Source organism: Alnus glutinosa, chromosome 4, assembly GCF_958979055.1.
Source record: "Alnus glutinosa chromosome 4, dhAlnGlut1.1, whole genome shotgun sequence".
Classification (NCBI taxonomy): domain Eukaryota; kingdom Viridiplantae; phylum Streptophyta; class Magnoliopsida; order Fagales; family Betulaceae; genus Alnus; species Alnus glutinosa.
The window spans coordinates 26,275,766-26,289,109 of record NC_084889.1 but is presented as its reverse complement, the minus strand read 5'-3'; the positions used below and the strand labels follow the sequence as shown (position 1 = coordinate 26,289,109).

The 13,344-nt window shown below is 31.9% G+C and overlaps 1 protein-coding gene across 1 annotated transcript; it reads left to right on the top strand.

Annotated features, from left to right (window-relative positions):
* Positions 1-7,245: 7,245 nt before the first annotated feature.
* Positions 7,246-12,136, top strand: LOC133865213 (alpha-1,3-arabinosyltransferase XAT3). The gene is made up of 5 exons (XM_062301577.1): positions 7,246-7,824; positions 8,014-8,130; positions 8,647-9,178; positions 9,948-10,245; positions 11,521-12,136. The coding sequence occupies exons 1-5, from the start codon at positions 7,683-7,685 to the stop codon at positions 11,935-11,937; spliced, it is 1,506 nt and encodes a 501-aa protein (XP_062157561.1). The 5' UTR covers positions 7,246-7,682; the 3' UTR covers positions 11,938-12,136.
* The last annotated feature ends 1,208 nt before the right edge of the window (positions 12,137-13,344 follow it).

The following is a 13,344-nucleotide window of genomic DNA, read 5'->3' as shown; positions in this document are numbered from 1 at the left end:
AAGAATTTGATGCAGAAATTGAGCTCAAATTCCAACAAGTTCATGTGTTCCATCATCAAGAGTTTGGATTACTACCAGCAAGCTAGCCAGCTAATTACGTTACTAAATTTTATAATTACTCTCATAAGTTTTTAAAACTCTTCATTTAGTGTATTGATCTTTCAATTTTTTTATTTTTTTTTATTTCACTGTTTCAATAGAATTTTTTGTTAAATTTTGTCAAAATTTTACCATTTCATTAAGATTTTTTTGACATGCCATACAAGAGGGGGAATGGAGATTCTTAATATAATGATTTTTAAGAAGTCAATGAGGATGAATTATAATTTTTAAGACGCCAAAATTTATATAATTTAATCAAAAGTCAATGGCTGCAGGCCACTTTTACCATGGGAGTTTCACAAGAGCAAAGTAGATGGTTCAAAAATAATTGTGGAAAGATCCTTGAAAAAAAAATTGTGTCAATTTATATATATATCCAAATTTTAAAAAGTATCAATTTAGAATATTCATCTTTCAATTTTTTTTTTTTTAATTTCAACCCTTCATTAGAATTTTTTATTAAGTGTTGTCAAAATTTTTAAAATACCACTGATTTATTTGAGGAAAAAAAAAATTGCTAGGATTAGGTATTGATTAAAATTTTACAGAATTTACAAAAATACTCATACCTAAATCTTTGAAACAATTTATAAATATTTCTTAACAAAATAAACACAGGAGTATATATTTTGAGAATTTTGATAAGATTTAATGGAAAATTCTAACAGATGGTTGAAATTGAAAAAAAATTAAAATATGGATATCCTAAATTGATAATTTTTAAAGTTTTGGTACAGTTTTTCAAAAGTGATGAAAGATCAAGGTTTATAAGTGAAGTTTTCCCTTGATAATATAACTAGTTCACTTAATTATTATTATTTTTTGTGATATTGTCGATCTTAGGTGGATTTTATTAATTTTAATTTGAAAAAAAATTTAAAAAAAAAAAAAAAAAAACTTCTTTTTACATAATCAACTGTAACAAGTGTTGTTAATAAAGTCTTGTAAGCGATATATGCATTTAAAAAATAATCTAGTCCGTTTATATAATTTTGTACGTCAATTGGAGTACTTTCTTCTATTTGTAAAACTTATTTTACAGCATTTGGTTCTGAAAATAAATCCTAACAATTTAAAAAAAAAAAAAAAAAAAAAAAAAAAAAAAAAAAAAACTTCCAAGTTTAGGACAATTTATTTATTTATTTTTTTGCAAACTGTCATGGTCTTATGATTTTAATTTCTTAAAATTGAATAATTTTACCATAATTGAGCCCTTAATGCTGAGCTATGACAAATATTTTTCTATAATGGGGGCCATATTGAATTCTTTCCATCTTTTCATTGCTAGTCGGTTTTTTAATCATAATTAGGGCCTTAATTAAAGACGATCGACTAATCATTCACCATAATTAAGGCATTTTTCTCTCTATGTGACTTGTGGCCCGAATATATATATATATATATATATATATATATATATATATATATATATTTGGGGGCCTTTTTTCTTTAGTGGCATTAGGCAACTGCCTTATTGGCTTAATGGAAGAGCTGGCATGATGATGCTTAGAACAAGATTTTTTAAAAAATAAAAAAATAAAATAAGCACTATAATTAAAAGCCCATAATTCTGAACTTAAGCTCCTTCTAAGAAACTTAAGTCTCGTTTGGTTTGCGGAATGAGTATTCCATTGGAAAATGAAATAATTATTACCAAGAATATAAGAGAGTGGAATGGAATGGCTATTCCTACTCTTTAGTTTGGTAACAACTCATATACTTTAATTGGAATCTAATTAAAATTACTTTAAAAAAAAAAAAAATACTACATTATTTAAAAAAAAAAAAAAAAAAAAAAAAAAAAAAAAAAATTGAAAACTAGTGGGTGGCGACCACCCCAAATGCTTCGGGGGTGGTCGAACCACCCCCAGAACACCTCGGGGGTCCACCACAAGGTGTTCGGGGTTGGTGTAACCACCCTCGTCTCCATATAATGGCTGGCTGACCACCCCAATGGATGGTCGACCCGCCATTGTAAATGTGGAATTTTTTTTTTTATTCTTAAAAAAAAAATGAGTGGTTTTTTTTTTTATTATTATTTAAATGTAGTTTATTCCTTTAGGAAATGCTATTCCTTTGATTTTAGAGGAATATGTATTTTTCTTCGTAAATAAATAGTTATTCTAATGGAAATAACTAATTCTATGAATAAACTCCTACTCAACAAAGTAATAACTTTTTTATGGAATAGTTATTTCATTCTAGGGGTCTATTCCGAGAACCAAACGAGGCCTTAGTATGTTTGTGTTTGTTTCAATATAAAGTATTTTCTGAAGAAATATATTTTGTATCAAAACTATTATCCAAAAAAAATTATTAATTTTTTAGGGATAATTGCACTATTGGTTCCTAGTGTTGGCCTAAATTACAAATCAATCATCTGTGGTTCAAAAAGTTCATGGAGAGTCCTTATGGTAAACTATAATTATAAATCAGTTCCTTAACACGTTTTCCATCTACCAAGTTAACTGATTCCATTAGTCAGTCATATCATACCAAATAGAAAGCCGACACGTGTCTATTACAAAAAATAAAAATAAAAAAATTAAAAAAAAAATCTAATAAAAATATAAATAAAATAAAATAAAAATATTTGTTTTTTTTTTTCAAAAAATAAAAATAAAATTACTAAAGGTGGCAGCCACCCCTTCAAGGGTGGCGGCCAGGCCACCTCCAGCCAATGGTGGTGGCCGCACGCCACCCACTGCCACCTCTAGGGGTGGCCTGCGCATCACCCCCCATCACCTATGGGGGTGGCTATTATTTCGTGTCGGCTTCCTATTGGGTGTGACGTGCCTGACTAACGAAATCTGTTAACTTGGTGGATAGAAAACGTGTTTAGGGATTGATGTGTAATTATAATTTACTACAAGAACTCTCTATAAACTTTTTGAATCACAGGAAGTAATTTGTAATTTAGGCTAACTTCAAGGATCAAGAGTGCAATTATTCCAACCTTTTATTGTAAATTTGTAATAATGTTGAATAAGTTGTAGTGTTTGGTTTTACTAAAAATCTTTATCATTTTTTTTGAAAAAAAAAAAAAAAAAAAAACACCAAAATATGGGGCTCAAGACCATTGGTGAGAAGAAACCAACTTTTTTTTTCTTTTTAATTGACCCATAAAATGATTTCAGCAGACCAAATTTTCTGTCTTGATCAAATACTCGAAAATAACTAAAACTTCGAAACAAACAGGACTTTTAATAAATTGAAAAAAAAAAAAAATTAGACAAAACCTCTTAATTTTGGAGGGTTTGCCCATAAGGGTCCAAACCGGCTGGTACGGGGTGGTTCGGCCACCCTCAAGGGCCAAAACCTTTGACCAAATAATTTTTTTTTTTTGCCAAGAGGTGGTGGGGTGGTTCGGCCACCCCAAACCGGTTGGCTTCTTTTTCTTTTTCAATTTTTTTAAGTTTTTAATATTTTTTAATTAATTTTTAAAGATTTTTATTTTTTTATACTAAAACATGTGTCAACCCGACATCTAGCGAGCCATTAGTTTTTGGATGGAAACTTAACTAAGGTACTAATTTGGTATTTTTTAAAACGAAAATACCATTTGTGATGTAAATTTATACTCAAATACTAAAAAAATAAAATTTTCAAAACTTAGGAACCAAAAACATATTTAACCCTTAAATTTAATTAGCTCATCCATTTTCCCCCTCTCTTTTTTTATATCTGTTACTTTTCTGTTGCCTTCATTTCACTAATTAATCTCACTTTTTCATTTTCTTTTTTTAAACTTTAATTAACTTCGTGAACTTTTATCATATTTGTAATTATCTAATAAAGTTAAAAAACTCTAAATTTATTTTATTCATCTTTCAATTTTTTTCAATTTCATCAATCCGTTAGGATTTTTCGACAAATCCTAACGGAGGGGTGTCAAAATATCCAAAATACCCATCTTTTTTTTCTAAAAAAAAATATTAAGATTTAGGTGTTGGTTAGAATTTAATGAATTTTACAAAAATACCCACGTCTGTCTAAATCTTTAAAATTATATATATAAGAGTATTTTGGGAGCTTTGACAGGATTTAACGGAAAATCCTAATGGAGTGGTGAAATTGAAAGATAGATACACTAAATTGAGAGTTTTTTTAAATTAGGTGGGGTAATTGAAAAAGTGGTGACAATTCAATTGGGTTAAGTGATTTTTTTTTTTTCTTCTTATTTACAATGAATTGGTCCAACCTACGATTTCTTACTCATGATTCGTTTGGGTTTGTAATTTAAAAGTTAATGATTTTAAAAAGTGCGATTTGAAAACGCGATTTTTAAAAACACAGTTGAGTATTTGGTAAAATCAAAGTTTAACTTTTAAAATCGTGCGTTTTTTAAAATGCACTCCCTTGTTGACGATTTAAATTATAATTTTTTAAAGACGTAATCTCAAACGGTACATTTTCTACAATTTGATTTAAAATGACAGTACCAAACGCATATTCAGAGTTACGTTTGTTTCTCATAGTTTCCGTGTGCCCCTTTTCATGGATAATGTCGGGGTACTTCACATTGCCCCTTTTTTTTATCAAATCAAATGTTGAGATAATCAAAGTTAATACGATTCACATAATCTAGCTATATGATCTCGTACCCGATTTGATTAAGTATAATAATTAAACCTTTTTAATCTTTTAATTGAAATGGTGGGGAGAAAGATGTGACATGAGAACTGCAACACCCCCAACTTTCCAATGAGTCCCGCGTGTACGTAAGATTCAATCATAGGCCTATAATTTGGACGGTAGAAACCTTCTCTATGCTTGGAACTTTGGAATTTATTTTTTGTCATTAGCATTTTCTAATGGGGAGACAAAACAACATTTTGGCAGGGAGGAAAGGAAAACGTTAATAATAATTTTTTTTTTTTTTTTTTTAGAAAAAAATAAATAAATTTTTGAGAAATTCCCTAAAAGATATTGAACTTCTACCATTTTTCAAAAAATATACTTAAACTTTAAAGCGTCTCAATTTATGGTATCCATTTTTGTAAAGTCTCAATTAAGGGTCATTCTGCAGGATTTTTCGTTAAATCCTATCAAAATTTCTAAAATACCCCTCATTTTTTTTAGGGAAAAAAAATGTTAGGATTTAAGTGTTGGTTAGAATTTAACAGAATTTACAAAAATGACAGAAATTTCCTACAAACTGGTTTATAGGAAATTTCCTACAACCCACATATAAAATTGACATGTGTCCCTTGGCATGTGAGAATCACATGTTATTTAAATAGTATGTGTTTCTTACATATTTTTTTAATAGCATTAATAAAAAAAAAAAAAAATGTGCTTCTCACTGTCTCACATGTTTAAAGGACACTTGTCCTTTTCATATGTGGGTTGTAGGAAATTTTGTACAAATTAGTTTGTAGGAAATTTCTGTCCTACCCATGCGCGCCTGAACCTTTGAAAATTTTGATTTTTTTTTTTTTAATAAAAAAAAAAAAGGAATATTTTGGGAGTTTTAATAGAATTTAACAGAAAATCTTAACAGAAAACCCATAATTGAAACTTTCCAAAAAATAGATACCCTAAATTGAGATGTTTTGAACTTCAAGTATTTTCTTTCAAAAAATGTGAAAGTTCAATACCCTTTTAGTAAATTTATCAAAAAAAAGAAAGAAAGAGGTGTTTAAAACGTCTTTCTTTTTCTTTTGCGTGAAATTTTCGAGAGAAATACACCGCCATTGCTGTGCACATGCTCTCTCAAAGTTTAGGTAGGGCAAGAAGAAATAAGGTTCAAGGTAAATGCATTTTCTACCTAACATTGACTTGGCGTGGTATATGGATACTACTTTCATATTCTATGATCTTCAAACAATATAAAGTCAATATATTTTTGGTTAGGTGCTTGATCTTGTCCATATCTCTCCCAAAGAGAGAGAGAGAGATTAAATTAAAATATATATATATATATATATATATGTTGAAAATCATAAGAACATTGTTAATCTAATGTCTCAACCACAGGATATATATATATATATAGGGTCGGGTCGGTCCAAGGGTATAGTTTTTAAATAATAATCCATTAACAACTCCTCCTTAGGGAGAGCTATATATCCAAGACTTAAATAACATGGAGTATTATTTTGTGGCACACACGTAATCCTTGAGAAAGAGAATAGATTTAAAATACAAACACATCATGCATCCCACCAACACAGAGACAAAGATTGTTAACATGTCCCTCTCTCCTCTCTACCAAACTACCATACAACTTTTTTGGATGGCCGACGTTTCTCATCACTATTACAATTGGGCATGTAAGTTGAGGCACTTTTCGACCTATATCTTCATTGTTACCAAAAAAATAAAAATAAAAAAAAATAAAGGAGTAGCATTTTGGCGTTTTTAAAACGTCAGCAATCAGTGGCATTTATTTGTTGGCATATATTACTTGATTTGCCAGCTCCTTTCATGGCTTAACTATTTCATTTGCCTGAAAATACATATAGGCACTGTATGTTAGAAAATTAATTAAATAATTAATTTTTACTTTTTCTTATCAGTAGGATGATGAATTAACATGGTTTTAGAGTTAAAAATTCTAAGTTTAAACCTTGTTTTTATCAATTTACCTAATGTGTTAATTAAATATTCAAGGTATTAGGCATCATTTATTAATTGAGAGTTTTAGCCCACATACAATTGATGATGAGTGTTAAAATATTAGTTAAAAGTATTAAATTCATTATTTCTTATATTAACATAAACTTTTGAAATAAGTAGTGATTTAACCAGCAGGTTACTAAACCTCTTATTTATGGTATAATTTTCTTACTACAACCTCAAAGGATTTCAAGTTGGGATGGCCTTGTTAATATTATTAACTGGAATCATTGTTCTTGTTTTTTATTATTATTATTATTAAATTTTTTCCTTTAGAAAAAATGCCATATATGTCACTAGCTATTTAGAGGTGAAAAGTTGACCAATTACTCAGCGGCCAGACTTGTGGTTGGCTTAGCTTAAATTTGTGACGACTAGTACTCTCTGCCAAGTACATATTTAGCATAGAGTACTAGTCGTCACAAATTAAGCTAAGCCAATTAACCTGCACATGGTAAACATGCAGGTAATAATGGTGATGATTTCATAGCTCCTTTGGTCGTTTGAGACATTATCGTGTCAGTTAATTACTATGATGTCCACAATTTTCTTCGAAGTTTAGTTGATCGATCCAGACCTTTCAAACTGGAATCCACGACTGCTGTTCATTCTCAATATATGCAAGCAATATCACCAAAGCAATCATGAAAAAAAAAGCTAGCTGTTTGTCTCAACAGTCAACCAGAGGGTCTCTTTCATCCGATTTCTTTAGCTTTTTTTTTTAAATTTCCCTGGAGCTAACAACTTCGTGGGGAGCAACAATTCATAGAAAATTGCACCACAACTTCTTCCAATTTTCAACTAAATATGGCATTAAAATCTTGATCTGCCGCCCACTGAAACTTCAGAAACTAGTTCATTTAGAGGTTTTAAAAGCATAGACTGATTCTTATAGGATGATTATTTTCTTCAAGGATCGATAAAGCCTGAACAAGGGTCTTTGTGCTTAGCTGCCAAAAATGATGTACGATGATCTACTTGCCAGAAGCTTTAGTAAGCATGAGCAGAAAAGATTGAGATATGGAGCATTTCTTGGCTGCTTGCTCATTGCATTGAGCTTCTGTACTGTTTTTAAGCCTTATTTGGGTCCTCTGCCAGTTCGTAAGTTCTCTCTTCTTCTTCTACTTTCTAACCATTGGAATTTTCACAAAACAATATAGAATACTATCAAATTGTTTTGATCATTTTAACTGTTCGAATCTATGTTAACTTCTGTGCTATAGTGATGTGTTTTGAGTTGCCATTGTAGTATTTCTTCCTCTTCTTATCTTGTATGTGTTGGTTTTACAGTGAACTTGAAGCTGTCTATGGGTGCTGGTTTCAAAATGCTGATGGTCAGAGATACAGGCAGCTCCCCTCCTCACTTAGCAGAAAAGAATACAAGCTACTCCCAGGAAACAACTGAGGGTGAGCTTTGATCAATCTTGACAAGTAGAAGTCTAGAAGACTGGCTCACTTAGTAGAGTTTCTGGCAGAAAGCACCTCTTACTGAACATAGCCATACATACATACATACATACATACATATACATATATATATATATATGAACTGAAACTAAGCTTAGCGAACATCATGTCTAAGGGTCATTGTTTTCATTTGCAAAAAATCTTAAACAATGAGCATACATGTAATGCTCTCAAGGAGGTTTGGCTCTAATGGTAAGTTACTTTGTTACGGTACTTCAAGAAGCATCAAGTTTAAAGTTTGACTCTTTTTTAGTGCAAACAGTTTCTTAAGGCCATGGTCACTCCCGTAAGTGAAAATTCGAGCTTTACCTAATTCATGTGGAGAGAATGCTTTTAGTCGAGACGAAGACCCGGATATCAATAAAAATAAAAAATAAAATAAAAAACTAAGCTTATTAGCCTGGTGACCTGAATTATGACTGACCACTAAAATTCATTTTGGTTTTCAATTTTCAGCGGAAGAAATCGTGACAGAGAAAAGTGAGCCTGCAACAGAGAAAACGGAGCCAGTGACAGAGAAAACGGAGCCCGTGGTGAAGAAAATGGAGCCACTGTGCAATGTTATGGAACCAGGAGGAGATATTTGCGAAATCAACGGGGATGTAAGGATTCAAGGAAATTCATCCTCCATTTCCCTTGTTTCATCTCAGATGAGCATCTTGGGTGCTGGGAAAAACAACTCATGGAGTATAAGACCTTATGCTCGGAAAAGTGACCGGACGGCAATGAGTCAAGTTAGAGAATGGTCGGTAAAATTATCATCGGGTCAGGAGGAAATGATCCCCCAATGCAACAAAAATCACAGCGTTCCGGCCATTCTGTTTTCTCAAGGAGGATATGCAGGAAACCATTTCCACGATTTTACGGACATACTTATTCCACTGTATTTAACTTCTCGACAATACAATGGAGAAGTTCAATTTCTCACAACCGACAGAAGGCCATGGTGGATTGCAAAGTTCCAAGCAATCCTAAAGAAGTTGTCAAGGTATTGTTAAATCACCCCTAGTTTTAAAAGTGTATGATAATAGGAATGAATTAATTTAATTATTTAATTTTTTTTAAAAAAAAGCTCACTTACTCCTCTTAATTAAATTAGTTATGTAGTTTTATAATTATAATTTTGAAGTTTAAAAATTTGCAATTTCGGTACTTTTTAATTTCACTCATTTTTTTGTTAAAATCCCAAAATGCCCCCATTTTTATTTTTTATTTTTAAAAAAGAAAGAGAAAATTTGTTGTGGATCACCAAACAAAATGGGGGCATTTTGGACATTTTAAAAAAAAGTGAAATTAAGAGGAGCTGAAACATGAGATACCGATATTACAAATTTTTAAACTTTAAAGTTATGATTGTAAAATCGCTTATACTTGGGGCCGAGGGTGTAAGTGAAGTTTTTTGCTTCTTACACTCTGGCCCCTTATATGTGGGTTTTCAAGATCTCCTTTAATAGGTGAGGTTCAATACGTGAAATATTTAATTAAAAATAAATACTATTTTGCATTCTCTTAGCATACTTAGCTGGCGTAACGTGCTCAATTCACATTTAAATCAATCTTAACTGAAAAGGAAAAAAAAAAAAAGAGTCAACGGTGAATTAAGTAGCTAAATATGTTGGGATAATGCAAAATAACATTTCTTTTAATTGAAATGAGAGATGAATAATGGAGTCTGTTTAAACTCAAAATCTCGAATCTGACACCATGTTAATTAATTAAAAGAGATAAATTTAATCATTTAATTTATATTTTAACAGGTATGAGTTGATAGACATCGACAGAGAAGAAGAAGTACATTGCTTCCCACGTGTGGTGGTTGGTCTTAAACGAAATCTCAAAGAGATGAGTATTGATTCTTCAAAATATTCATACTCCATGAGCGACTTCAGAGAGCTCTTAAGAAGTGCGTATTCGTTAAAGAAAGCTAATGCGGTCAAACTCAGAGATGGTCAACGTAGAAGGCCGCCCCGGCTTCTGATCATTTCAAGAAGGAGAACACGGTCTTTTACCAACGTACGAGAAATCACTAAACTGGCAAGAAGCTTGGGCTACAAGGTATCCTTCATTTATAATCGTTATGTCTTTCTCAAATTACTAATTATGTCAATTTATCTCATAAACTATTAAATAATGTCAATGTGTTCCACAATGACAAAAATACTCTTCATAAAATTTTTAAAAAAATTATTATTTTTTTAAAAAAATAAAATAAAAATAAAAAACTGAAAAATTATTTTTTAGATTGTTTTATACAATTTCAATTTGGGCCACCCCTTGAATTTTCATTTTTCTCCTTTTTTTTTTTGTTCTTTAAAAAAAAAATGTTTTTTTTTTTTAATTTAAAAATATATATTTTTTTTAGTTTTAGTCTTTTTTTTCGAATTTATAAGGATATATTTGTCTTATTGAAACTTTTTTAGGGTTATTTTGTCTTTTTGTTGGCTTTAGGGGAACATTGACTTTTTTGGTAATTTAAGAAAGGACTTTAACACAATTGGTAGTTTGGAGGCACATTAACAATAAAGTGGTAGTTTGAGGAGGGTATGTGTACTTTTCCTTTCTAAAAAATAGTAAATTTAATCATTTAGGTTACGTTTGGTATACGAAATAATTATTCCAATAAAAAAAATGTATAATTTTTTTTTTATTGAAAATAAAAGAATGTAAAATAAAATAGCCTTAAAATAACTATTACTATCAAGAATGACTACTTTAACACCATTCGATCTATTCCTTTCATTCTTAATAACTATTCATTTTTTCTAATGGAATAATCATTCCGCGTATCAAATATAACCTTACTCAATACTTTAACAATCTCTCTCACGTGTGTGCTCAAACTCCACTTTTTAATAAGTAAGACCCAACACGTGAAATATTTAGTTGAAATGAGAGGTGAATAGTGGAGTTGATCAGGGTTCGAAATCATGATATCTGTCTCTGATACCATGTTAAGGGTCCGTTTGGGTTTGCGATTTCAAAAAGTACGATTTAAAATAACGATTTGAAAAAAGTGATTTTTAAAAACGCAGTTAGGCGTTTGGCAAAATCGCAATTTAGCCTTTAAAATCGCGAATTTACCTTTAAAATTCTGCGTTTTCAAAAAAGCATCATCTTATCTGCGATTTGAAAAAGCAGATTTTCTGCGTTTTCAAATCGCAATTTTTAAAAACGCAGTTCCCAAACGATCTATGTTCTGCGATTTGGTTTAAAATCGCACTTATTGTCTACGAAATCGCAATTCCAAACGCACCCTAAATCATCAATTATTCTATAAACTTAAGCTTATAGGAAATAGTAAATTTAATCATTTAATCAATATTTTGTCAGGTATACATTGCAGAGGCGACCATGGACGTTTCAAAGTTTGCAGAAATGGTGAATTCATGCGATGTGCTGATGGGTGTTCATGGAGCTGGTCTGGCTAACATTGTTTTCCTTCCCAAGAACGCCATTTTCATCCAAGTTGTTCCCTTTGGGGGATTCGAATGGCTGGCAACATCTTATTTTGGAGAGCCCTCAAAGGATATGAATATACATTACTTGGAATATAAGATAAGCAAAGAAGAGAGCAGTCTGATACAACAATACCCCCTCGACGATGTCGTTCTGAGTGACCCCTCTACAATCCAGAAACAAGGATGGGCAGCCTTCAAATCAGTGTATATGGACAGACAAAATGTGAAGGTTGATGTGAATAGGTTTAGACCCACTTTGTTAGAAGCCCTTGAGCTTCTGCATCATTAATAGATGTTGTACGTACTTTAACTTCCATGTTCGATCATTTTTTTCATTTTCATTTTGGGTTTTCTAGCAAAGTGTTAGATATATGTAATTGGTTCAAAGCCTTCTCTTGGATAATATTTGTAGAAGAAGGCATTGGTATGTCTGCAACATGATATTTTATAAGTAAATATAAAGTTCATGAGGCCCATTATCAGAATTCTACTTTTTCTTCTAAGTATGTCCGTTAGGTTAATTAGGGTTCGTTTGATAATGCTTTTTGAGTTTGCATTGCTTTTTTTTTTTTTTTTTTGGATAATTACCTTTTCCCCCCATGAACTACCAAAAAATGCGCAATGCCCCCATGAACTACCAACTCGACCAAAATAGAGCATTCAACTACCAAATACAACCATTTTCCCCCCTTCCCTCAGTCAAATGGGTTAAAACAAACGGTCAACGGGTCACGTGACCGTCACAGGCCGTTTTACCCTCATTTTCTTCCTCTTTTCCCCCCATGAACTACCATCATCTTCCTCTTTTTCCCCCATGAACTACCACCATCTTCCAACATGCCCCCATGTAAAACGGCACATGACCCGTTGACTATTTCTTTTAACCCCTCTAACTGACGGAAGGGGGGAAAATGGTTGTCTTTGTTAGTTAAATTCTCTATTTTGGTCTAGTTGGTAGTTCATGGAGGCATCGCGCATTTTTTTGTAGTTCATGGGAGAAGAAGGTAATTACCCCATTCTTTTTTCTTTTTATAACAAAAAAGAAAATGTAAAGGTTTTAACAAATAGCTTCAACACAGAAAACTCATAAAATACTTAAAATAACATTCACATTTATGTCATATCAAATATTTTTTCAACTAATGCTCCGTTTGTTTCGGTGTAAAATGATTTATGTCATAAAATAGTTTCAAGGAAGTCATTTTTCAGAAAAATATTTTCCGTCGAAATCATTTTTCGGTGTTTGGAGCGTGCGGAAAATTACAAATATTTTTCATATTTTAATTTAATCATATTAATTTAAAAAAAATAAATTTTATTCACAAAATAAAAAATAATATAAAAATATTTTTTTATATTTGGCATATACATATTCCGGGGAAAGTTGCCGGATTCCGGCGATCTTTGTCGGAATTCGGCACAAAACGGCCGGATCCCAGCCAGTTAACCGGAAGCCGGCCGTCCTGGCCAATTTTCGACCAGCTGGCCGGATCAGGCTAGATGCCAGGAGTCTGGCCGTTCTGGCCTGATCCAGGCCGGATCCGGCCTCTCCGGCAAGTATCACGGCAAGACGGCCGGATCTTCGGCGTTCTGGCCGAATCCGGCGAGATAGCCAGAGATCCGGCCGCTCCGGCCAGTCTGGCCCGGAATCTAGAATGGTATCCCCGGAATCCAGCAACATCTGCCGGACATCGCT